This window comes from Lethenteron reissneri, chromosome 15 (genome assembly GCF_015708825.2).
Source record: "Lethenteron reissneri isolate LAM-NWPU_2019-01 chromosome 15, ASM1570882v1, whole genome shotgun sequence".
In the NCBI taxonomy this organism is placed as follows: domain Eukaryota; kingdom Metazoa; phylum Chordata; class Hyperoartia; order Petromyzontiformes; family Petromyzontidae; genus Lethenteron; species Lethenteron reissneri.
The window spans coordinates 6,091,504-6,118,122 of NC_083793.1; the positions used below are offsets into that span (position 1 = coordinate 6,091,504).

At 45.8% G+C, this 26,619-nt stretch overlaps 1 protein-coding gene across 1 annotated transcript in view; it reads right to left on the reverse strand.

Annotated features, from left to right (window-relative positions):
- Nucleotides 1–26,619, reverse strand: part of LOC133342630 (voltage-dependent calcium channel subunit alpha-2/delta-2-like) — a 111,169-nt gene that overhangs the window by 65,986 nt on the left and 18,564 nt on the right. The window contains exons 2-5 of the mRNA XM_061551906.1: nucleotides 15,373–15,454; nucleotides 2,813–2,929; nucleotides 2,006–2,065; nucleotides 345–386 (exon numbers count right to left, since the gene is read on the reverse strand). Of these exons, the coding sequence (XP_061407890.1) occupies nucleotides 345–386; nucleotides 2,006–2,065; nucleotides 2,813–2,929; nucleotides 15,373–15,454 (301 nt within the window). The remainder of the gene's footprint in view (nucleotides 1–344; nucleotides 387–2,005; nucleotides 2,066–2,812; nucleotides 2,930–15,372; nucleotides 15,455–26,619) is intronic.

Here is a 26,619-nt window from a genome sequence, read left to right on the forward strand (position 1 = left end):
TTTCACAGGCCCTTGTTTACAACACCTGGGTACTGCTCTTGGTGCGAGTCGCTCATTTGAGCACGAACCAGACTCGGCGCCAACTTGGATTCCAAGATCTGACGAGACCGGGCTTATTCCGAGTGAAAGTAGACCATTCATTATCAAAACGTGAGGACATTGACAAGAAACAAAAATATCCTTTGTAGACACGGTGCGTTTTATGATGAACAGACATTTTTTAATTGGACATTTAAAAATGCGGTGCCATGATATTGTAAGATATTTGTCAAACTAAAAAAACTGCACTGTTGAGTAATTAACGTACCCGTAACATACGTGAAAATGCTTAAACCGTCGCTTACCTTAATGTGTTGTTTTGCATTAAAATAGGTGACATTTTCTTCCTAAAAAAGAAAACAACAAAAAGGGTCTCGGTGAATCAGTCTTGATATAAATAATACAGCAAAGAGCAAGGCAGTAAAAAGAACCTGTTTCAACTCCTACTGACAGGAGAATTCTCTGGGATGTGTGTGGGTATATCCTGCGCACAGCCAGTGCCTTGCTGTGCCGTCTAAAACAGATGTGCGGGGAAAGGATAACTATTGCCACCATCAGTTGCCATGAATCCCCGACACTGCACCGGTGTCACCGCACCGTCGTGCGCGCCCCGTAAGTTCGATTTCTTTCGGGGCCAGAAAATAAATCTCGATTCCTCGGGGGCCTGTTCCAACATGCATCTTTTTCCCAGTTGCAACCTCTCCCTGTGCCATTCCTTTCCATTCGCCGAATCAGAAATCCAAAATCAAAATTCTGGTAGCAGGCACGACTCGTGTGGTTAACAAAATAAGTGTGGCTACCCAAACTTTTAATCGCGCGGTATTAATCAAGCGTCAATTGCTACGCATTAATCACCGATTAACCAAGTAATTACAACGTCACAATTAATCAAGTCAGGGAAATTTAGAAAAGATACTCATAATGCCTCAATACAAATGGGACATTTTGAAGGCCTTAAGGTCTTAACATTCTTACCGAGGAATCTTTCTAAGCATTCTGATTGATTCCAGTCTGCCATCAACTGCAGAATGGGTTTGGCGTCAATCAATGCCCGAACGACGGTTGGGACTTTATATTCCAGGCACACGTGCTAACAATCATGCGATGCCAAACATACGTCGACGTTTATTCAAGTGAGCGCCGCACATTCATCTTTTGTGAATCGCATGATCAATTTGCACGTTCAACGATTAATCGAATATTTCATAAAATATTGAAAGTTACTTTTAAACTCGGAGTCGGCTTGGGGGGGCGACAGGAGGAGGTTCAGTACAGTTCGGTTAAATTGGGATCAAAGTTGATACACCGAGCCTTGGCTTGTGGTAGTTTGGCCAAATTATACAACTGCCTCTGCGGTTCACTATGGCAGGGGGTTTAACAAGTAGCTCGTTGCAGCCAATATGATGATTAATCGTTGATTTTAGCTGGTGAGGCCACGAAATTACGTGACCAAAATTGCATCCATAAGACCCTCCTCTACCCAATAGTCTTCAATTATGAATACGAGAGAGCGTTTGTTCTTTGGGAGATCTGCAAAATGCTGTCCGCTGCACAATGGGGCTCGTGGTGGGTTGATTAATTCATAGAGCCAGTATGGGGCGATTGAACCCGGGAAAAGGCCTGTGACCGTGCATGTGTGTCTGTGTATTAACCATAACCTGTATTGTCATTTACACAGTGGGGGGGGGGGGGAAACCCTAAACAATTGAATTTGGCAGGAGAACAATCGCCCAGGACATCAGATGGGGATAATTAACAACAGGACGGAGAGAAATGGAAAGGAAGACGAAAGAAAGGTTGACAGAAAATAAGATGGCGGCGGGAAGAGATGGTAAGATGTGGAGCAGCGCACTGGATGGAGGTGACAAGCGATGGTGCAGAGCGGAAGGCATTGGGGGGGGCAAGTCTCTTGCCCAGCAGTGGGATGTTAATGGTTCCTGAAAGAAGAACTAAACAAATAACACACCTTGATGTCATCATTCCACTGGTGATTTTTCTGTAATGTTTCTGCCGTTTCCGTTAGCTTCTGCAAAGGGCACACAGCGCACAAAGATACAGCGTTATATTACAAGTGGTGATTACGTTTAGACTTTAAGTATACGAGTGGCGAGATGCAACCATTAAATGGAATTAATATTGTTTGGATTTATAATGCCACGGCTCTTGCATCGCGTGGCAGCGGTTGTTTTTAAGATGTCGTATTATCAATCTTTTTAACGAGCTTGAATTTGACACCGTTTAGTTCAGCTGAAACCGTAATTGTTGTTAGCTTCTAGTGCACGGTATTTCAAGAATCATTACCTTGTTAATGCCATAGTATGCCTTAACTGTTGCCCCCTAATGCACATTATGCTATTTTTTTAATGAAAATAATATGTTAAGAATTAAAAACTGGTGTAGACGTCGTTTTAAAGCAATCGTTGTTGAATTGAGATAAAAAAATAACTCGACAGCACATGCTTAAAGAAGAAGTCTTCTCTAATTGTGCTCATAATATATAATTCTCTTTATTGCAATCTATTACTGATACCATTTCCAACACTGGAATACCAGTCCCCAAATAACTCTCTCTATTGTACTTTAAAAACAATGTCAATGCATTGCTGTCACATTTCACGTAGGGGCTTCATCCCATCAAGAAGGGCAGTAGCAACAAAGCAAAGTGTCCTCAAAGACATCTGGGGTATTCTCATAAACAATACACAACAACTATGCCGTTGGTGTTCACATCGGATCTCAAGCCCAGCAGAGAAGACCAATCATCTGTACTTGCCTTTAGTGCTATCACTTTGTTCGTCAACAGCTTCTCAATTTCGGCCGACACGTTCTCCACCAGTTTCTTATCTTCATTTTCCTCAATATCAAAGTCGTTCTTTTGTTCTTTGTATAGCTGCGGGAGAGGGCGGGAGAGGAAGACGTGTCATCGGGTTTACGAATGGCTCTGGGCAAAAGGGTGTTCTGCCAGAAGCATCTTTTTCACTCAAATAAGCAAGTCTTGGCAAAAATAGCAATTTCGAATGAACGGCACGGGTCAGCAAAAGTGCCATGACAACACGATACATCTCCTGCACAGCCAGGGAAACCGGGGGTGTTAATATGAACCTGCTGACAATAGCGCGATGTACATATTTGCCTTTGTATCAGTAACAGTTCGCTGGCAAAGTATACAGAGAGAACCGATGTAAAACGCAGCCGGCCTTTCAGTCGCCCTTAAGTCAACGGCCCGCGTGGTTGAGACGACAGGTGTCGGGCGGCAGACGCTCTCGTGCCGCGCTCTGCGCTACCTCTCGAACGACACGCTATCGGAGACGCACACCAACAACAGTGACGAGCGCACATGGTCATGTACGATACGGACAGCCAAAAGCAAAGTTACATTCTCGGTAATAATGTCTCGTTTGGGTTGCGCAACCCTTCAGACCGTGTGTGACCCCCACCTCCTCCACTGCTTTAATCATCGTGGCCAGAACGCCCAACATCGCAGACTCGATTTAAAAAAAAATCTGTCCTGTCAATCAACTGCTGGATAAAGGGCTCCTCGCACAACATCAGTCATGGGGGGTTACGTGATGACGGTTCACCACGCTGCACAGTGCGGGTTGTGAAGCAAGAGCCCAGGACCGGTTGGGAATCCGGAAATCGAAGTTGGATCGGCCCCGTTCGTAGTGCAGCGTATGTACGTGTATGTACGTTGAACTTCTGTCGCACCGTACGTAGCCAACCGTGCAAATAAGAGGTGTGGGGAGTGTGGTGAAGACTTAGCCACCGCTCCCCCATTAAAAGTGTCAGACAATTAAGAACGGTCGTCGCGCACTTGGCACTTGCTGTACCCGTTTCGGTTAAACATTTGACAATGATCGTGCTGTCGAAAGCCTTGGAGAGCAAATCAAAAGTGCCAGCGGCTTGAAAGCGTCACTCCAAGGAAGCCAGTGTGCACTTTGATCAATCCTCCTGCGGAGGCTATTTCCAATTAATTTCTACACACCTTTCAACCGACAGCGCTGGCTGAGCAGAGGGATTTTTCCTTCTGCTTATTAATTCAACTTATTTATCTTCTCGGCAGACGGCCCGGGCCCCTCGGACCGATGCCCGCCACGAAGAGGAGGAGGGTGTTCAGTCACCCGGGCGGACGCGTCCCAGCGCGCGTCCTTCAATCCCACGGCGAGGGCTCCCCGTCCGGCACACGGCGAAGGGGCCGGCGCTCTCGCGGCATTAGTGACCGTCGGAGGTGCTGCCCCCCCCCCCCACCGCAGAACTGCTGCCCCCGACCCCCCCCCGCCAACCCACACCCCTCTGCCGCCCCCCCCCCCCAGCTCCCTCCACCGCCCCCACTCCCGCTCCCAACCATCCGCCTTTCCCACCCCCAACCCGATCGTTAGGAACTCTCAATTATTCATGCGCACGAAAGAAAACAGCGCAAGCCGGCGTCGCCATGGCCACGCGCAGCCGGCACACTCTTTCAGGTCTCCTGCCATTTCCGCTGCGGAGCCCATAAAGCCCGCCACGTGTGGGGGGGGGGGGGGGGGGGGGGTCTTAGCATTTGGCGATGGCATATGGTGCGTCTACAGGGTTCCTCCGTGCCATATTCCCAAAGTCGGCTCCGCGCACATTATCATATTACGGTTCTTCTTCTTGCATGTCATCGCTCCTTTCTCACCTCCCCCCCGCCCCCCCCCAGTTCGGATGTTTACAAGCGTACTGTAATGTTACGAGTGTAGCGGGATAAACGTATGAACATCGATTTCTTCACCTAGAAAATGCTTATTGAGTCTCGGGACTCCTCCGTCCCCTCTCTCGCTGTAAGAATGGCGTCTTGCAGATTGCATTTTGGACGCGAGAGACAAAAACCTGGGCGGCCAGAGAAAGCGGCCGCACGCCAGGAATTAACTCCAACGCCGCGGTCACAGCCAACGATCTACTTGTTGTGCTGCCTAATCCAGGTGCCTATTTGCCCCCGAAGGTGGATTATCTCCAATACAATTGCTTAATCTCTACGAAACCATGGAGTGATATAAACCTTTCCCAAAATGATTTGATTTACATAATTTTGAGACAAGGCCCAATTCAAGTCGCGATTAAAATTTCAAGTCGCGATTAAATATTCATTAAAGGAGGAAGGGATCGGAGATTTTTTTTTTATTAAGGCTTTGCCAAGGTGGCTCAAAGCTGAGCAACGTTGTATTAATTTCCCTAAAAAACTGTAATCTTATCCAAGCGAGTGGAGGCGTCTCTGCTTTCCAAGCAACATTACTTGAATCTTGATTTGAAGCTCCTGTGACTGCAGGAATCCATACTCTTTGGTTCTTTCGGTAAAAAATTTCACTTCAATTGAAAATCAGTCACAGCAATCGTCACTCCTCGACTGGCAAGAGCCGGTGTGCCCGGGTCTCCTTGTTCCGCACGGGGACCCCGCTGCTGCCGCCAGGGCGGGTTGCCACTTTCTAATGTGCCGAGGACGAGAGGCGATGTAAAGTGATCCGAGACGCCCCAGCGCGTATGAGCGAGAGGGGGGTGCGTGATATCGACAACAAATCAGTCAGTCGTTAAGTGTCACACCTGTGGACCAATTCACCCAGGAATTTGTCTGGCCTCAGCACATCCTGGAAGTTAGGCAAGCTTGGATAGTGCCTAAATGGGTGACCACCATACGTAACAGCGTAACAGGTGGTGTAGGTGACACGGGGGGGAGGGGGGGGGGGGCTTTGTTGTGGGCATAAGGGGAGCAGTGCAGCAAAATCCAATGTTGCACTGCGCTTTTGCACTTCACCGACCGGCACGGTGACGTGTGGTCAGACAACCCCCCTACAACCTGCACAGCGTGGCGAGGGTCTCATCCAGCAGTGGATTGACAAAAGGTCCGAGCATGTTGCGTGCAGTGTGTCCATGCTTCCACGAGCAACACGCTTGCTCAAGGTACCAAAGTGGCTTTGGCAAAGGCCAGCAGTGTGGTACCGAATGCGACCGAACACGAGATCACATTTTCCAGTGCAGAGATCGTTCAATAACATTCGTTGCCGATATTTAATGGACATGGCATACTTGCGGATTTGCGAACGGAGCGGTGGGAAAAAACGCCATTCAAGTCGCTGCGCATTCTTGTTGTGCATACAACAGCCGGGAGACATGCTGGCTTTAAAGAAGTTGAATAATATACGTCACAGGTGGGAGAGATTGGGGGGTGGGGGGGGGAAATAAAAATAAAAACATGACAACCCTCCCGCAGACAACGGGAAAGGTGCCTTTGATGTACAAAGGATTCCGTATGCACATTAAGAGTTAAACACCCCCCACCCCTATTCCGGATGGCCAAATGCCAAAACTGTGGCTCATAGCATTGAACTATATAATTACAGCCCACCCTGTGGCACTTTACTCACGGCCGTCATCTCTGAGCCCATATAAACTTTAGAATTGAGCAGGCTTACACGAGTGAGCTGTTTTGTTGGTTTCCTTTACGACGTAGGGCCTGGCACTTCCGGGAACCCGTTGCCACACCGCTCGAGGCCCATCCTGCTGCTCGCGAACGACGAGCACAGAGTCGGACTGAGATCCTACAAAGCCGTAGCCACCAGGACTCAATTAGCTCTCAGCCAGAGTGTGCAGCTGCCCATGGGCTCGACATAGTACGGGTGGAGAATGCGTAAATGATGCTGGCTCATGACCCACAGCACCCTCAATCCGGGCCTGAATATCTCAGCAGGTGGAATTCTCTAGGCACCATCGGCAGCGGCGGCAACAGCAGCAGCACAACAGCTACCGCAGCAACACAAGTCAGACGTGCAAGAGGCATTCAAGTGCAGAGTTCTCGTGCATGATATACAGGCCGAGCACGAGATGAACACGGCACTGCACTCGCGTGCGCGGCAGGTTCTGCCTTGACACCTTGGGCGATCACTCCGGCTTATTGTCGTGTGATCTACGTCCTCCACCCCCTCCACTGCTCCTGCATGTAATGAACGTTGCCTCATTCGCTGGGACATCACGCGGCACGCGACATTATTCCACGGTAGACACCAAAGCCTGGTGCGATCGGGTAACGCATTTAAATTGAGCGGAATATAAATAGACAGGTGAACGGGCAAAGTGGGAGCAAATCGACAACTGTTTGGCAGATGGATATACAGTACATGAAAGTGGAGGGCTGGGGCTGTGGCTTGCGCAGTTGCTGCGCTATGAAACTGGTGACCCGAGTTGGATTACCACGCATGGCTAACATCAGCGGTGGAATGATATCGGAAGCGGTCCTGGGTCCATCTCCCCTTCACCAACTCGCACCGAACCAGCGTGCGGTGAAACACGGGTCAACGAACTTCCACTGTCGATGTCATGGGCAGGCCTTCATCTAGCAGTGAATTGAAAAAGGAGTTGTCAATTATTCATGATGACATATTTCGCACGAAAAAACAAAAAAATCGCTTAACAAGATAAGTGTAGAATTAGACAACTCACAAAAAAACATTGACACAACCAAAGAAATAACAGAGACACTATTCTAAGCCAGGCACAAGATAATGTGGCCAAGTTCGTGTCCTTATGGCCCTCCACCACCCAACACGGCCAATCAAATCGAATCACCTCGTTTGCCCCCATATAATTGCGGCGTCGCGTTATTCACTTACGGTTCAACGGGTCGAGTCCCAAATAACACAAACTCACGACAAAAATTTGGTACCGGATACGCTATTTTTCCACTTCTGCAAGGACGGCAAGGCAACGCAAGGCTCGTGGCCGAGCGCGAAGTTGGATACCCTCACAATGAGCGCGGTCATAATGAACGCGGTCGTAACGACCCAACGGTGATGCGCGTCGGAGATTGCTCGGCATTTAGGGGAACGCCGGCGATAATGAAACCCCTGCGTCGTGGCGTGGTTGCCTCATTTATCAGGGTCAGGCCAAAGCTAACCCCCATTATTAAAAAACACATTGATTTTCACGTACCACTGCACTAATTAAACAATGACAAAGTGGCTACATCTACCAGGCATGGTAACTATTGCAAAATAATATATAGGTTTAGGAGTGGCCAGAGATTTTTATTTTAATGTAATCTTGTTCACCCGGGGCCAGCCTAACTATACACATAAATAAATATATATACACCCCCCTCTTTGAACTGTAGAGCAAATTGTATACAGATGCCAGTAAACAACACATTACTTATGTACTTTAATGCCACTTATTTTTCGCGTGACTAATATTTTATTGCGGCAAGTATTACTGCGAAGCCACTGGAGGTAGCCTAGCAGATCGTGCATTTGCCAATGAGGCACTCGGCATGGGTTCATCAGCTTAAATCTTGCCACCGCTTGTTAATTTAACAGGGCATGGGCAATCCAAGCATCTGCTCTGAACCGACTCATTAGACTAGAGAGCATCATTTGCATTAAGCAGTGTCACAGAATGACAATAACAGATTACAATCTAAAAAGAGCCATTGCTTTTTTCTATCTCACGCCGGAGTAATTTGTAAAAATACATATTAATTTTTTCTTAAACATAAATCAGTGGCAATCCATCATCTTACCGCGCAGTAAATGCACGTGCAAATTAAAATGGATCACTGCCACTAATTTGCAAAGTAGATGACATTCCTAAAAGCTAGCAGAAGAGGCAACATCACAAATAGGTTTGAAAGCCAGCCCATCAAGGAAGTGCTCAAAATATATTTTTCTCGTATTCAGCATCATATCGCAAAACGAAAAATCATTTCAGAAAATCACAGACCTACGGGACCCTCCGTATCAGAGGTTAGGCCCATGGAAGCAGACATCACAAAACGCCTTCTGAGATAATGTCAAGTGACTTCTGGTCCACACAGCGGGCAGCAGAGAGCAATGTCTATCATTTGGCATTCAAACTTATATTTTGAATTCTTAGACATGACACTTTAAACAGACTATGTCCAGGATAAAATATATTCAATGCTATGACTGTTTGGAACAGACGTTGACGACCGGGTTGAGACCACCAACTCATTAAACTTGCGAAACTCAGTTTAACTCACAGGCGAAGACTGTCTGGACAAACCCGTGAGCTCGGTAATGCCAGGTCAGTGCTCTGACCTCTGAGCCACCCGGCCACCTCAAAGGAGTCTTCATACTGTTTGGAGATTCAACTTTGCAAAGTAATTCTAGATTTGAAGCTTTCGTGACTGCAAGGATTCATATTCTTAGGTTTTTTCGGTAAAGTCACGTAGGTAAAAAATTTAATTTAATAAAAGTTAAATAAAAATAAAATAAAAATCACGATGTTTCGGAGGCAACACAAGCCTCCGTCTTCAGGTGGAACCGTCACAGCACGACTGCTGTATCAAGTAAGAGGATTTTTATTTTACTTTTATTAATTTAATTTTTTACCTACGTGACTTTACCGGAAAAAACATAAGAATTTGCAAAGTAATGTTTGCATGTGGAAATATGAAGGCGCCCAGCCAAATCGAACGCGTTGAGCGCACGGATCACAAAGCACTCGTCAAGCTGGCGACCAAAGTCAGGGAGCTCAATCATGATTTTAAGCTTTCGTAGCCCAACCATCACACTTCTGCTGAATGGAAGGAAACGAATAACAATCATGCTGGTACTCAGCATAATGTTACGCAGATTTGTTTTGCAGTACTGCAATGCTTTCTCTTTGACTGTGTTGAATTGCAGCGTGCGATCACACCGATGTCTGATCTCTGCCTGTGCTCGATTTGTTGAGAGCGGCCCTCAGACATCTCCGGCGGTCCTTGGGGGTTGGGAGTATTTTGTTGCCTCGATTGTCACACAAACGACGTGGCAATAGAGGCAGCTGTACCGCAGGTTTTGTTTATTGTGGAAAAATGACTTCAGGAGGTTGAGTGCACTGGATTTGATGTGTGAAGCCACCGAAGAATGGACATATTTCCAGGGAATGGCAACAAGTAGCCTGCAAAGACCAACCCAGTGGTGCTTTGACAACAAGATTCCAAATCAAACAGATGACTTGCGTGTGTGTCTAACAATACGATGTCAGTGTATATAGCGGCAAAAGTTACATTCTCCTCTATGTTTGGACAGACGTTGTAGGGCAAGGTTGTTTTGAAACGCCACATTAAGATATGATGAAGATACGTGCGGAGATATTGAACTGCACATCGAGACAGCGGGCGAAGACCCCGGGGGCCGGCCAATGACGCGCTGGCGGGGACTGTCGCTCAGCTGGCTGGGAACGCCTGGGAAGTCCCCAGGAAGAGCTAAAGTCTGTGTATAGTAGTGGAGTGTATAGTGTAGTGTATAGTGTAGTGTATAGTGTAGTGTATAGTAGTGTATAGTGTAGTGTATAGTGTAGTGTATAGTAGTGCATAGTGCATAGTGTAGTAGTGTATAGTAGTGTATAGTAGTGCATAGTGTAGTGTATAGTGTAGTGTATAGTGTAGTGTATATTAGTGTATAGTGTAGTGTATAGTGTAGTGTATATTAGTGTATAGTGTAGTGTATAGTGTAGTGTATAGTGGTGTATAGTGTAGTGTATAGGAGTGTATAGTGTATAGTAATGTATAGTGTAGTGGATAGTAATGTATAGTGTAGTGTATAGGAGTGTACAGTATAGTGTATAGTAATGTATAGTGTAGTGTATAGTAGTGTAGTGTATAGTGTAGTGTATAGTAGTGTATAGTGTAGTGTATAGTAGTGTAGTGTATAGTGTAGTGTATAGTAGTGTATAGTGTAGTGTTTAGTAGTGTATAGTGTAGTGTATAGTAGTGTATAGTGTAGTGTTTAGTAGTGTATAGTGTAGTGTATAGGAGTGTATAGTAGTGTATAGTGTACTGTATAGGAGTGTATAGTGTATAGTAATGTATAGTGTAGTGTATAGTAGTGTATAGTAGTGTATAGTGTACTGTATAGTAGTGTATAGTAGTGTATAGTGTACTGTATAGGAGTGTATAGTGTATAGTAATGTATAGTGTAGTGTATAGTAATGTATAGTGTAGTGTATAGTGTAGTGTATAGTGTAGTGTATAGTGTCGTGTACAGTAATGTAGTGCTGGAGTCCGTCACCAGGGAAAGGGAGGTCTGGACCACCCTACTGAACCCGCTGCCGCCACGACCCTCACCAGGACAAGCGGACTGAGAAACGAAAAACATCTAGAGAGGCAGTGCGCATATGCGGTTGTGATTATTTTTGAACAATAATAGACGATGATAACAATGAAGCCCACAGGACTTCCCTGATTACCAGCAGCCCCAGTGAACAATCGTCTTGTGGGAGTTGAACGAACCGTTGATTTCAGTTCACTGAACTTTCTTGAGCTTTCCTTTCCCAACAATTAATTAAACAATAATATTTATAATCACGGGGTGGGCGGGGCTTGTCCGGCTACAATTATGACAGCATACCAAGTAGATTCAACACCTACTACCGGCTGACTTGGTCTACCAACACAAAAGAAATGGATGACTCAACACCTCACCTCTTCCACTAATCAGAATTGCCATAGACCCTTCACTATTCGATGATGTTACAAACTTAATCGCATAGGAATGGGCCAAAAACTGCAATGCAGGATTCTCCCTGAATAACAGTGTCTTGGGATTGAGCAAGGTTTTTTCCTGAATGAGTCCACGACAATTGAAATTCAAGCTATGATTGTCTTGAAAAAAATAATTCGCAAGGAATTAGCCAAACATCCCAATGCAGGCACCTCCTGAAAGAGTGTTTGCGACTCCGTGAGACTTTCCTAGATATAAATCGATGATAATTGACCGGTACAACTTTTTGGATCAAATCTAAATCCATTTTACAGTGCATACACGTGGCTCTATAGCCAAGCATATCTCTCCAACAAAAGGCAAAGATCACCCGTACAGCCTTGACAGACTGTTGGGACAAGTGATGTTAGCGAGCACTTATGAAGGCCAGCACGGCATACAAGGGGGTTGGTGGCCAGCACCACTCCCAGCAGATGTTGTCTCCCAAGTGTTCATGATTACACACCACACCAGATGCACGTTTGTGGCTGAGCTGACCTAGGGGAAGACCGGCGTCAGTTCAGATAATAGTCACTGGCGTTGCCCTTGAGCGGGAATCGAACTCGGGCCACCGGGTTCACATCGCAGCGCGCAAACCACTGCACTACCGCTCTCTATAGACCTCCGACAGGCAGCTAAGGCATGTGCAACTTCACCCCATGAATGTTTAAAGGGTTGCCCATGCTCCCTCTCCTCGCACAAGTATGCGAGTTGCCTCGCGACGGTGCATCGTACGCGGTTGTGTGCGAGCGCTGGCTGAGAGCTCTCTCTAAAACAGGCCTCTGTCATAACGGATTAGGGAAGCGCGTGCAACTCAATATTTAAACAAGTCATTACACGGCACAATCAGCGGGTTTGGTGGCCTTCCCTCATCTCTTCGCCACTCGGAGGGCTCCGTAGTTCGTGGATGACTCCTCCAAGATGGGCTCACTGTGACCACAATTTTAAAAAATTAACCCGTAAAAACAAAGTTTTTAACTATAAATCCTTTATATGCGTGGCATCAGTTTTATTTTATTATTCATTTATGTTTTTCTTGAGTAAGAGTTTCATTTTTATCACATTGGTATTTTAAATTAAATATGAAATTTTTTTTCCTAAAAAGTGGAAAATTTTGGAAAAAAATTTCACGAAAATTAATCGTCACGCACAACGAGTCTGTGTGCAAAATGTCAACTCGATTGGATCACGGGAAGTGGGTTAAAAAACGACCGAAAGATTTGCACGGTCGTAAGCAAGCAAGCAAGCACGCAAGCAAGTGAACTTAATATAAAGGATTTAAAAATAACATTTGCTCCTTATTATTTATTACTATGCTTGTTACCCAGGAAAAATTCGGGGTTTTTTTTCGTGAATTTTACCCCAGCTGTGGCATGAGCTGGGATAACATTTTAATGAGATTAAGTATCCATTTCGATCTGTGGCAAGCGGTGCAACCCTTCGTGTTTACAGACCGGCCCACAGAGGTGCATCTCATCATAGTGGGCAGCACGTGAATCGGTCAAAAAAATCTATTTGTATCATCTTCAGTGCTGGTTTAACGATGTAGCCAAATTAAGCGTGGAACCAAATTCAACTTGCTGATGAGAGCTTTTTTTTGCAACCATTGGGTGACCAAGATGAGAGCAGCAACTCACTACACTTGCAAATCCGATTTAATGACAGGCGGTTGAAACCTGGATGTCAATGCCGGATCTCAGCGGTGCTTGCTCAGCGCCATGACCTCTGTGACCACAACTCTTAAAATGAGCACAAAGGAACGGAGTAAACCGGCGTTGGTATTCACCAAAGTTATGAATTAATGATATAAATCATAGACCCCCCACCCAGTCTTTTGTTCGGCCGTGCACATGCATTGCATACGATGCATTGGAAACTTATTCACTAATCACTTCGGGATAATGCCCAGGCACAGGGCATGCGGTGGAACAACTTTGTGGTTTTAACACGGGATGTTTTATTCTCCTCAGTGACTCGTGTGGTGGGACTACAGCAACACGGCGGACTACATCAGCTCGAGGCAAATGAGCTTTCACAAGAAAACACCTCGAGTGCCTTTGAAGTGTGTCAGAGAATGACGGAAAGCACATGCCCTTTTGTGGTAAGAGGCAACCATCTCTCAAAATGACATCGAATGATGGACGACAAAACGGTGATGTGCATTTTTCTTCTTGGTTCTTTCGGTAAAGTCACGTAGAAGGGAAGTAATAAAATAATACAAATAAAACATTATAAAATTATTCTCACGACGTTTCGGCCACAACGCAAGCAGCCGTCCTCAGGTGAAAACCAGGTCCGTCGAGGCGACAGAGTCTGAATGAAACAGCACACGAGCTTGGAGCATATATAGAAGCTGGGCGCCTTGTGTGCATTTTCGTGATTCATAATTGCTTAATGGAAATGTTCATTTATAAATTCAAATTAGCAACAACTGATAATTAAGTCTGATTGAATAAAAAGCAGTGATGGTGTACCATCATCAGCGACAATCGATCTGCTGATCGTCACTGCCTCCCATAGCCTAAGCCATCGCCATCTCTCGCCGTCCTGCCAAGTAACAATCCACCTGGGAATTAAGGGCCAGAGCCAGCGTTCGGCAATCAGAGCTGTATCGGAGGCGGCAGAAGGCAGCAGTCAGTGGCTCTGGATGAAGAGGAAAGACCCCAGCTGGGCCCCAAAGTGAGAGGGCCGGGAGGTATGCAGTCAACAATGCTTGACTCAGGGAGGAGGACACCCCTGCCATGCATAGTCCCATGGGATGTTGGCTATCAATAACAAGGCAACTCCTATGACTAATTGGGAATGGGACGCAAGTGTAGGATTGTTCACCCTGTCGCTGGCCGCCTTTGGGGAGGGTGTATAGTGTGAAAGGCCGAAACACCCTAGGAACCAAAGGTTCACTACTGACGATGTGCTCCCCAAATTTCACCAGGGCTCACTGTTCATGAACTCTTGGAAGTGCTTGCACAAAGGATAGCAACATCTCATCCTGTGTTCTTTGGAATCCACAGAGCACAAGCACATGAGTCGCTGTCACCTGCTCCATTTCCTCGGTGGATGGCCTTTTGGAGGATGTTTGGCAAATCCTTCATGTTTGGCCAATAGGGATGTATGGTCAGTTGCTTTTTAAAAAGGTATAATTTGTGTGCGGAAGGCCTTTGGAGCACCCGACAAACAACCCACACATGAAGAGGTAACACCCGTTAAGTTCCGATTTAGTAGAGTTTACAAAACTTCAAAACCAACATTGTCCAGCAACATTTGTTTCATGAAAACAAACCATGGACCGGTTTCGGCTTCCACGAGTGTCATCAGCATGGCATAGCCGATTAAACAAATGTTAACGATCTGTCTGGTGTCAAAGACCAAGGTTGGATACATTTTCTGACACCATGAGCCTTTACGCCAATATCTTCGTATGGCCGGGTCACATGATGTGCTCACGTGGGATAGTGATACGGCGGGTTCGCTTGTGCTAGTTGGCCACCAAGGTTTGGATTTAGAAATCTGCGGGAGCACTCACGTCTGGCTCTGCTTCCAGGGGTGAGTACCCCCCCCCCCCTGCACCACCCCCCTGCCCCCCCCCCCCCATATCGCTCACGCTTTCGCAGATTGTTGCCCATTGCAAAGAATGAAGTTAAAACGAAAAAGTTACAATCTAGATTTCAAAAAGTTACAATTTACCCGCACCCCTATTGAGCAATGCCTGAACTGCCTCGGAGATGCATTTGATTTTCAAGCTGCGCTTTGGCCACCCCTGTTGCAGACAACAGCTGTGCACAAGCAGCGTGGGACCACCGCGGAGGTGGTGGTGGTGGTGGTGTTATTGGAGCTGGCCTGGCACCTGTTTCAGCTGGTCCACGCCACTGGCAAGCTGCAGCACCCGGTCCAGTTCGTTCTCGATCCTCCGCGCCCAGTACCTGATGCTGCAACACGCAAGACATGAAGACAGCGATGGCCGAGGTAAGTATAACGGAACAGCAGTGATCGTATACACCGGTGAGTGTCTTTAGATTGGCAAGGCACGTGACAGAGCGCTGTGGTCGGCAAAAATTCCGAGTTGCCTCTGTCTCCCCACATCACCCAGACTCGGTAGGGGGCAAACATTGTCAATTCTCTGCCTCCCTCCTCAAACCCACTCCTCCAACTATTCAGGCGAGATGCCTACCAATTTCCAATTATGGTTTTATAAAAACCTGAATTTTCTAATCAGCGGGCTTTTCATTCGAATTTTTTTTTCTCATTCATAATTTAATGTATAGTTATATTATTGGTTCTTTACTGAAAGAACCAAGAATATGAATCCCTGCAGTCACGAAAGCTTTAAATCGAAATTTAATGTAGAGTTGTTTAAATTATGAATAGCAGTATTGACATCCATACACTTATTAAGTCATCCTTGTTAAAACATGTGGCCTATTCCCAGATCACCAAGAATGTGGCCTATATCAGATCTCACAAGCAAAGCAGGGTTTGAGCCTGAATATTGCTTGGATTGGCAACTACCATGCATGAAGCAGTTCACCTGTAAAATACTGCATGGTTGTCTGGTGGGCAGGAGAGGGCAAAGTGTAGGTAATTGTATTGTTGTACAATACTACGCTCCAATGTCTATGCATCCATTCTCACTAATCCACACTCAGCAGCGTGGTCAAACAACCCCTATGACCCACACAGTGTGAAAGCGGGGGGGGTGGGGGGGTGGCCCTCGTCCAGCAGTCGACGGGGGAAAAAAAACGAGGGCTCAACTTGCACGCCACACGCGATTCCGTTGGCAAAAGAAAAAAATCAACATTCACGCAAAGCTCGCAAGAAAACCAAAAAGCATGTGCCGCTTAGCTTGAAGAACACACGGGTTAAATGCACAGTGCTCTGTGTACCGTGCCCTCCTAACAAAATACCAGTGTGTCTAACAGCCTGCCTGTACTCTCAACACCACGCTGGGGGGCTGCTCGTATGGAAAACGAAACAAATCCCACAAAACCCCCAAGCACCCGTTAGACCGAGATGCCGTTGTATAGCCGTGCGGATTAAACAAACGAGCCACCACGGCGTGTGCGTGGCAAGCTTGAGATATGGGGGGGGAGCAGGGCAGAGTATATTTTCAGCTTTCAGGCACTGGCAAGCCATCTGGACAGCCAATTCAGGTAAGTGAGCTGCCGGCAAACCAGTGCCAAAAAGCCCAGCGAACGCGGGATCACAAACTTGACCCCCCCACTCCCCCTCCTCGGAAGAGCAGGCTGTGAATCCGTGACGCTGCCTTCAAACCGCTCGCCGGGCATGGCGTCGAGGCGGCTTCGCTTCGCAAGGGTTATCTTTGCAGAGTCACACAAGAAGGGGAAGCGATGCCTCACTAGCGTGGCCGGACAGCGAAGGTGAATTCAGGACGTCTCCTGTCCCTGAGCTCGTACAACTCGTTACACACGCACGGCTGTTTTTTGTATATTCGCTGCACTAGAAGGGCCCTCCCCCCCCATTCCGCTGTGCGGGATCTAGGCGGGTTATTTTACCGTGCACCCACGACGCCGGGCAGTGCACGGCCTGGTGAAGGCGTTGATCGTGTACGTGGCAGCATAAATATTGCTGGACTACGATCTACTGCCCACAGTGTATCCCCACAGCCTAGAAAAACCTGTCATACTAAACTAAACCATTTTTTTACTTATACCAGGTAAGGTCCACTGAGCTATATAGCTCTTCTTTCAGAAGCGACCTGGCCACATAAAATAACTCAACGAGAGTAGCTAATCACGTGGCAATTTATAGCAGCCAAATACTCTAAACGGGTGTTGAGAAAAATGTGGACAAGGAAAACCGGAGGACCCAAAGAAATCCACGGGGGGAGAGAGAGGACACAAAAACTCCAAATATTACAGCAGCCATCAGGGGTCGGGATCGAACCCACGACCTCCTGTATACCAGGCGAGCATGCATGGTGGTTGACTCGTCTAAGCACTATGCAGTCTAAAACTCACTGCTTAGTTCCTGAGATCAGACAGGGATCGGTTGCATTCCGTGTGAATTGGTCAAAGGCTATCCATTTGACGACGTACAATACATACAGTCAAGCAGCATGTGGCTTTAGTAGCAACATCAACGTTTGAAGTTTGAAGGCATGGTTTATCCACTGCTGGATCAAGCCAACTCATGCTGGCTGTAAGGCATCGTACTCCTGTACATGAACCGATCTCCACGCCCGGTCGTCCTTCCAGGCACAGGCTCTCCTCTGGCTGCCATTCGATCACCAACCTTGTCCATCGGTGGTAAATATCTTCAGATTGTGTCTTCTGCCCCAGCCCACTTAACTGTGTTGAACAACAGTGTAATTTTCAAAACAATGAACGACGCAAATGTACTTGAAACAAATAAGTACAAATTCTTGTAACGGACACGCTCCGTAAATTTCTGAATTGATAATATTGTTTGTAATTTTAATGGAGTGTTGCAGAGACAAGCAATTGATTTTTTAAAAGGCAAAACGCGTTATAAATTAGGTCTGGTTCCTCAACAGCCTTGCCTGAAAGCTGACGAATTGCTGCGGCTCCACCTTACAATGGTCTTGATGGGCAGCAGCTGGAGGCTCCCACGCTTTGTTCCACTCCAGATTTCGCGCGATGTTACAATCATTTGTATCCGCAACATAAACAATATAACAAACAAAATAAACTTGGCCCGAAATTTGGCAGAGAAAAAAAAAGACGTTCATTCTCTTTGCACTGCCGCGCTAAGGCCTCTTTTTCCCCAAGTGAGTCGCTTCCCACCGGAGTACACCAAACGGCTCAGTGTGGAAGAGCGAGGAAGAACCAGCGACGTGGGACGGGCAAAAAGAGACCCGTCATATTGGGCAGCGCGGCAGCCGAGCAGATGGCGAGCGCTAACGATCAACGAGAGCGGCCGCGGCGGTCCCAGGGAGGTGGTGGGGGGCGGAGGGGGGCGGACGCAACAAAGGTCACGAGCGTAGGCACTCACGGCGACGTAAAAAAACGACACGCGAGAAGGCGTCGACGCGACAAACGGGGGGCGCAGTTCGCTGGGCGTGCGCTCGCCAACTGCGCGCGGGACTCGCAGTCCGCTTGGCGATGGGCATCCCCCCCCACTCAAAATCGGCGCGCCAGACCGTTTGACGACACACGCGGCGGCGTACTTCTCTCCGAAGCCAATGCACCGGACACTCGTGACAGAGCGCACGATTAGCGGAGCTTTGTTTCAACCGGCAAGGTGGCTAGGCGGTAGGCTGAGCAGCTCGCAAATCGAAAAGTTGCAAGTTCCAACTCCTTGTTGGAGACTGACTCGGCTCGTCATCCCCCTACGGTCGATAAAATCAGTGCTGCTGTCGGGAAGCAAATGTGTGCCCAGGGGCAGAGTGAGAGGCTCAGAATCGGAAGGTTGCAGGTTCAAATGCTGGTTGGGGGGTTGACTCAGCTCTACATCCCTCCCATAGTCAATAAAATTAGTACCACAGTGATTGTCCCATGCATTGACTCGGCTTTTCCAGAGGAATGTTGATGTACTACCACTGGCTCAGGGGCTGTGAACAGGAGATGAGCACCGCTTCAATGTTCATTAGAGCAGAAAATCACTAACACTTTTGACGCTCGTAGTAACGTTTTTTGGGTTAGATCGCGAAAATGTAAAATGTGTCGTATTACCCACCTAAGGTTTGTCACGTGAACAAAACGTGCCAAATAGTTACTACTTAAGCACACCGGTGTGATGGACAACAAACCCGCAACACTTACAAATTGAGGGCGACGATTCTCACTGGTGATTAATAATATTGGTCGCAAAAGCCTACGTGTTAAATCGACTCCGAAAATATTTAAGATGCTTTCTTTATACACTTGAATTACATTTAAACATTATCGACAATTTCAAATTATTTGTCTTGCCCCCTTTTTTTTGTTGTTGCAACGTTGATGCCAATTGTGGCGTGCGCGATCGTCGTCCGGTCCCGAGGTGAAGAACCCAAACGGAATCCGGCGGAACAGTCCACCACCCCACGTGACAGAGAAAACAGCGCATTTCATGGACATTTTATTTTTATTTTACCAGGCAAGGCCCGCCTTTTGGCGTCATATGGTCCAACACCATGTGAGACTAGGCTCTAAGGAAAGCTGTCTCAGGTGTGGACCAATCAACTTCAAGGACAGTGCATACATTATCAGAGTTATGTTTTTTGTTTGCATTATGACTGCAGGTATTGTGGTCTATGCAAACATGACTCCTTGTAAAAAAAAAGGTGTCAGTTTTGTTGCCAGATGAAAGGGTAAAAAAACTATTAACAAGGCCCGCTGAGTTATATAGCTCTTTTTCAGAAGCGACCTGGCCTCAAGTGATAGCTCAATGAAGTGTCCAATCAAGTGGACATTTTATAGCAGCCAAATACTCTGAACGCACGTTTATAAATGTGAGAAGAAAAACCGTGGGACCCAGAGAAAAATCCATGCAATTAAGGGAGAACATTCACACTCCAAATAACCTTCTTCCGAAAATCACTTCGGGTGACCTTTTTCCTTTTATCCACACACAATTCCTCTCAGCTCTACAGCGAGACATTTGTGTAGCAAAGGAAGTCGAAACAAACGTTAATATGATCATTGGAATTAAAGCCAACGCAAGTGAAAATCTCATTTAATTTCGTGGAGGTTTTCTTTTGTGTGGCCCATAAACTCACCACAACAGAGCACCCTTTTTAATCGTGGCCGATTGATAGCCAGGTTTAAATCCAGAATCTCAACCGTGCCAGCTCAGCATTCCGAGTTATTAGCTACCCAGCCATCTCTTTCCTAAGCGTTTCCTGTATTTTTTGTTGTTTTCCATGAATTGAAAAAAAATCTTTACGTAATTGTCTTAATACTACAAGTTTTTTTTCTCAGTTTAAGCAAGAGACAAATGCACCAGAAGAAGAATTCGCGGTCAGGATTCAGAAGCAGCAACTCTAATATCTAAGTTCAGGCTAAACGCAAGAGTACAAGCGAAAAATGGCTGCCTTCATGTCAGAAAAATATTCCCCGAGAGAACCATTTACATACAATTTGGCCCCGATGGCTTGTGAGTGTCTATTAATGGCAGTGTGTGCAAGAACCAAACACATTAAAGCTGTGTTTGGGGTGTGTGCAGGTGGCTAATATTCATGGCGGAGGACTGAGCCAGCAACAGAGAGACACTGGGTTCACACGTGGGTAGCCACACATTATCACACCGGGTTCTAAAGTGTCGTGTGACAGACTATCACTATTACGACTTTTTGCATGCCCCAAAACAGTTATTTAGATGAAGATGTTTAAAATTATTTCTTTCAATCCACATCAAAATGATATCCAACTCCTGTGTAATACTTTGCAATGGTGAGAAATAATTAAGCAGTATATCCCTGGTTTTACATTATTTTTTAGACCTCTTCACAGGGCAGGCCCTTTGGCTGAAACCATCCTGCCTGGTCTAGAGCTTTCTTCTTTATTTACATTGATGGTTCAGTAAAGTTGATTACATTAAATCCATTTATATTCCTTCATGTGACGAGAGCCCAACGGGTGAAAAACAAACAAGCACATTTTTTCCCCCTCTTTAAATTGGCCTGGCCCACCGGTCGACTGACGTGGGGGAAAATCACACATTGCAGAAGGTAAAGAAACACCTTCTATTTGTGGATTAGAGCGGTTTGTTGAGGCAACTCAAGAAGCAGCTCTATTGTGCCACCTTCCCTGACACGAGGCTGCGGCAACTCGAGGATTTAGGATTTAAGAGATAGCTGTTCCTTTGACTCGTAATCCAACAGATATATTTACACCTCGGCTAAGATGGCTAAAAGTGGTTCACTATTGGGTGCTGTGCGTAGCCCCCCCCCCCGCCCCCCAATTGACGTATGCCTCATTTCCGTGGTCACTGGGAACCGGGTTTTGCGAGTAGCGACAAGCCCAGGTTCAACACCAGAGCACGGGTTCCATATCCACACTCCACCAGCTGTGTCTCTGTGGGTTCAGCTTACCTTCCTCCCGTCCTCATAATGGCCAGTTGGTTGGTGTTGGGCAGGGGTCGGCAACCTACGGCTCCGGAGCCGCATGCGGCTCTTTACGGGCTGCTTCTTGACGATATGTACGTATGTACAGTATGTACTCAGATGCATTGCGGCTCTTGAAATACTGAATTTTGTACCGAATTGGAAAGAAATGGCTCTTCTTGTTATTTTGGTTGCCGACCCCTGGTGTAGGGGCAGGGTACATGTGGACACTGCACAGCCATTTTTTTTATTCCACTGCTGGATGAGGGTAAGGGCCTCCCGTGCTATGCGGGTTATTTGGCCATACTTTCCCATGGTTGGTAAATGTGGTGAGCATAGAGGTACAGTACAACAACGGATTCTGTTTTCCACTGGCTATGGTAAATTAGGCACCGGTGTTAGCAGGGCGTGCAAACCGAGTTCCTGCGATGGGTGAGATTGAGTGGACCAGCTGATGTTAACAGAAGAGCCAGTGCAACCCTCCCGCTCCGCACAGCGGCGAGTCAACGTTCCAAACCGGCCATCAAATATAACCCCGTCACAGAATTAAGTAAGAAAATAGCCAAACAGCTTTCCAAGAGCCAGATCAAATTAGGTGGCGACGGACGGACCTCTTTGATTTGTGACATTCACACTAAATTACCATGTTCATTGGCAGGCCTTAAATTAGTGGGCTTTGTGCAACTAATAGGCGTTTAAATTAAATGCTACACTGCGAATCAGCTTACATGCCAACTGCTGACACAGCGAGCTTTAATTGGAGTTCAGCCCCACGATCTTCCTAGCGGAACTCGAAAAGGTAATTTATAGTTTTAATAAAATTGCACAAAACCGCATTGGCCTATTCTCAAAGCGCTCAAGAAAGCCTTATCCATGTTGACGACTTGCTTGTAGATGTGTTTGGGCTTAGAAGGTAATGCTTGAGTACATAGGTTCTGAAACTCCAGACCTCGCCACCTGCCCTGATCCAGCTTTGCACGTTAGATAATCTCCAGCCAATGCGCGTGTATATTTGTTGACGTGAGAGATGTGCAAGCCATGCAGGAGGTCGTGTAAAGCCACGGAACGTGTGAACCAGTATCTCGGGATAATAAGATTTGCAGAGAGGCGTCATTTGCGACTTCATAAAATACATCTGAAATCACCACCATCGGCATCGGCCATGATCCATCCGCAGCTGAATGTAAAACCTACCCAAGCCGTTGACATCTCTCACGGTCTTGTGACCTGTACACGCGCCGATTTTATTGCTCCACGTATGCGGCGGACTTTCTCTTGGGCGCCTTTCCCTCCTTCGGCTGCCACTCCATAGTTAGTCTTGACCACCGACCATTATCCCTTCGAGCGACGTGTCCTATCTAAGCCCACTTTTAGTCACGGTACTTTTTTTTATTAATTTGCACGTTCCTCGAATCCAGATGGACCTCCGTCTCTCAGTGCAATTCCAAACACGCACTGCTCCACGCTTCTTTGCTCACATTAACATTTTTGTTCCATTTTATGTATCAACGTTCATGATTTCGGATTCATGTCATAGCAGGTAATAGGCACAGATTAAAACATTCTACTTCTGTCACTAGTATGTTTCTCTTTCATTGTGAAGTAAACATTTACAAAAGCACTAACTATTTACCTCTATGGGGCCGTCCATTAATGACGTCACGTGATTTTGGACGATTTTTGACCCCCCCCCGCCTCGTCACACGGCGTCACAAAAAGTCAGACCCCACCCTTCAAATATGACGTCACAAACCTCTGCCCCCCCCCCCCCCCCAAAACCATATTTCCATTTTGAAAATAAAACACGCTTCAAATCGCTTTAAACTATTGTCATTGTAACGCGTATGTAATGTGTCGCTGCACTCTGATGTTGTAGGAGTGTTGTTATAACAATTAGTCTTGTTATAACAATTACATATATATTTAAAGTTGCGCATTTTTACGTGACGTCACACTTCTCAACCACCCCCCCCCTCGTCACACATCGTCACAAATGTCTGACCCCCCCCCCCCCCCCCCAGGTGCGTGACGTCATTTATGGACGGCACCTATCCTCATTCCTCCTTGCTTTCCAGCTGTATCCCTCCAACAGATATTCCCGGTATGTTTTGCAAGCCTGATTTACTTATATTTTTTGCCATTAATAAAAATAGAGAATATATTACCCATCTTGAGCTCACTAGCAAAACTAGCAAAATTGTCATTATAATATCCAATATATTGAAGAATAACTAAATAAATGTATGGTATGAGAACTTAGGAAAGAAGGCTTCGAAGGTAGACTCAAGTTAAATTATGTAAAAACAAAGTAATTTGATACATACTCCTTTGAATGTATATCGAATCGAAATACTACGAGCATCTCAACAACCAATAGAAGGCAGCTTTTAAATAAAAAACCCAGCACAATCAAAACAAGGGAAAATGTAAATCAAAACAAAAAGAGATAAGCTGGAGAGAATGAACAGCAGGATGACACACCCTGCACAAGCCGTCTCAATTACAATCACCCCATGCAGATGGCGAGGATGAAATATACGGCGGAGCATGCACCAGTTCCAATGCTTAACCTCCCTCTACCAGGGATCAAAACGTCCTCTTATACGAGGAATGCTGGCTGCTGGCTGCAATCCAATTTGCGAATGCCACCAACAGCAGTGCGATATTCAGCAATGAATAAACATAACTGACTAAAACTAAACATTCCTATCTTCACGCTCTCCTGAATTCATTCAAAGTGCTGCCACGTGCCTGAAGTGAACATTTCAACTTTGGGCTCCGCTGCGCGAAGGCGACACGCAAACGAGTGAACACCGATGTGATTTACAGGGAACAGAAAAACCATACTGTTTGCAATTGAAATCAGTCCTGTTTTGCAAAGAACTGCAAAACGACAGTAATGTTTACAACAAGAACGTGAAGAGCCATTCTTTTATACGGAACAAACAGGTGCATATTGTAATAGTCGGTGATAGTTATCGCTTCAAGTTTAGAATTACATTAACCGTGAAATTCTAAATGCTCTGCGTGATAAACAGGGCTCCGCGTGATGGATTTTCAGTTATCCAGACGTTTTCTTTCCTCTGCGTAGACTTCTACCGCGTGAAGGGCAAAAAAGGGGGTCCACGCATGATTGCTCAGGGGCAGATGTCAGATTGGGAGGCAAAGCCAAGCAGTATTTCCCATTGGTGAAAAGACCCCAAAACACAAAGGGCTCTTATCGTGTAGATATTGCATGTAGCAAAGCAGAGCATTAATGGGGCTGTTTGAAATGTTCCAGTCACGTCATCGAGGTGATGTTTGTGAAAATACAGGAGTGACACTGCAGGGACGTGGTTAGATCACTCCTGATACGATGTTTGAGGTCCTTTTTAACCTTCAAGCTCATGTTAGTCTGGGACACACAGTAGAGGTATTCAGCATGCAACAATGCATCGATGCCCTCAAATCAAATATATTCTTAGGCTCACGATACATGTAACTAATTGTGTAAGAAAATTCCTGCATTTGCAATTCATATTCATCCAGGCCTGCAAATTATGACCATTTATTATTTGTTGCACATGATTTGATCATGCAAAAGCATGCAGCCACTTAGAGGAGCTAAATTCATTACAATGGCAAAACGTTATTTGATTCTTTACGAGAATGATGACCCACAAATACACTCAAACATGATTTCAAAGTTTATTTTATCATTGCCAATGCTTTAAACTAATGTTGGACAACCCCCAGGGACACACAGGCAAGATATGTATCCACAAGACAAACTTGAGCAGCCAATATTACGGTTCATAACAGATTATTGGGGTAAGGCAAATGTAATTGTGAGGCCAAATATTGTGTCGTGTGCCTTCTGACCCAAAGAAGCTTCAAGCAATCAAGCAAAAAAATATGTCGTACTTTTAAGTTTTTTCGGTAAAGTCACGTAGGTAAAAAATTAAATTCAAATTAATAAAAGTAATAATATAAATAAAATAATAAAAAATCACGACGTTTCGGAGGCAACACAAGTCTCCGTTCACTTGATACAGCACATCTAGCTGTGACGGTCCCACCTGATGACGGAGACTTGTGTTGCCTCCGAAACGTCGTGATTTTTTATTATTTTATTTCTATTATTACTTATATTAATTTTAATTTCATTTTTTACCTACGTGACTTTACCGAAAAAACCTAAAAGTATGAATCCTTGCAGTCACGAAATCTTCAAATCTAGAACAAAAAAATGTCGTATTCAATTTCTACATTTGGTCAAGATAATTATTCTGCAACGACCCCATGAAGCCAAAACAATACCAATTGGCGCTTTAAACTGTTGCACACGTGACAGTTTTCATTGCTTTGGCTAAATCAGCTGTTGGAGGGTTACACGACCAAAAAAATATGCCCGGATCATTCAGGGGCCAAACACAAATCCCATTACGGAATCGTACGACAAGAACGGTTCCTCTTCTTGGTTCTTTCGGTAAAGTCACGTAGAAGGGAAATAATAAGATGATACAAATAAAATATTATTAAATACAATTCTCACGATGTTTCGGCCACAACGCAAGCAGCCGTCCTCAGGTGAAGACGCTGTCTTTCCGACAGACCTGTTCTTCACCTGAGGACGGCTGCTTACGTTGTGGCCGAAACGTCGTGAGAATTGTATTTTATTATGTTTTATTTGTATTATTTTATTATTTCCCTTCTACGTGACTTTACCGAAAGAACCAAGAAGATGAATCCCTGCAGTCACGAAAGCTTTAAATCGAAAAAAACTGTTCCTGTTTGGGATCATATCTTAAGCTTTGAATTGGAAGCTAGTAAAGTACCGAGAAGCTGTTCTACATTAATTAGGTAGCATTACTGAGCTCCGTTTAGCTCCAAGCGTGTAATAATATTACAGTATACGCTTGAAATTAGCACGCCTATGTTTTTTTATATTTAATGTTAAATTAAACGCAATGCGTATCCAAAAAAAAGAACATATGGCGTTGAGCAGCGGTGCAGTGGTGTTCGGACCGTGAGCCCAGTGACCCAAGACCAATCTCGGACACGGCTAACTTCAGTGGAGCGCAAGATCTGAACCACCCCTATGCTCCGACC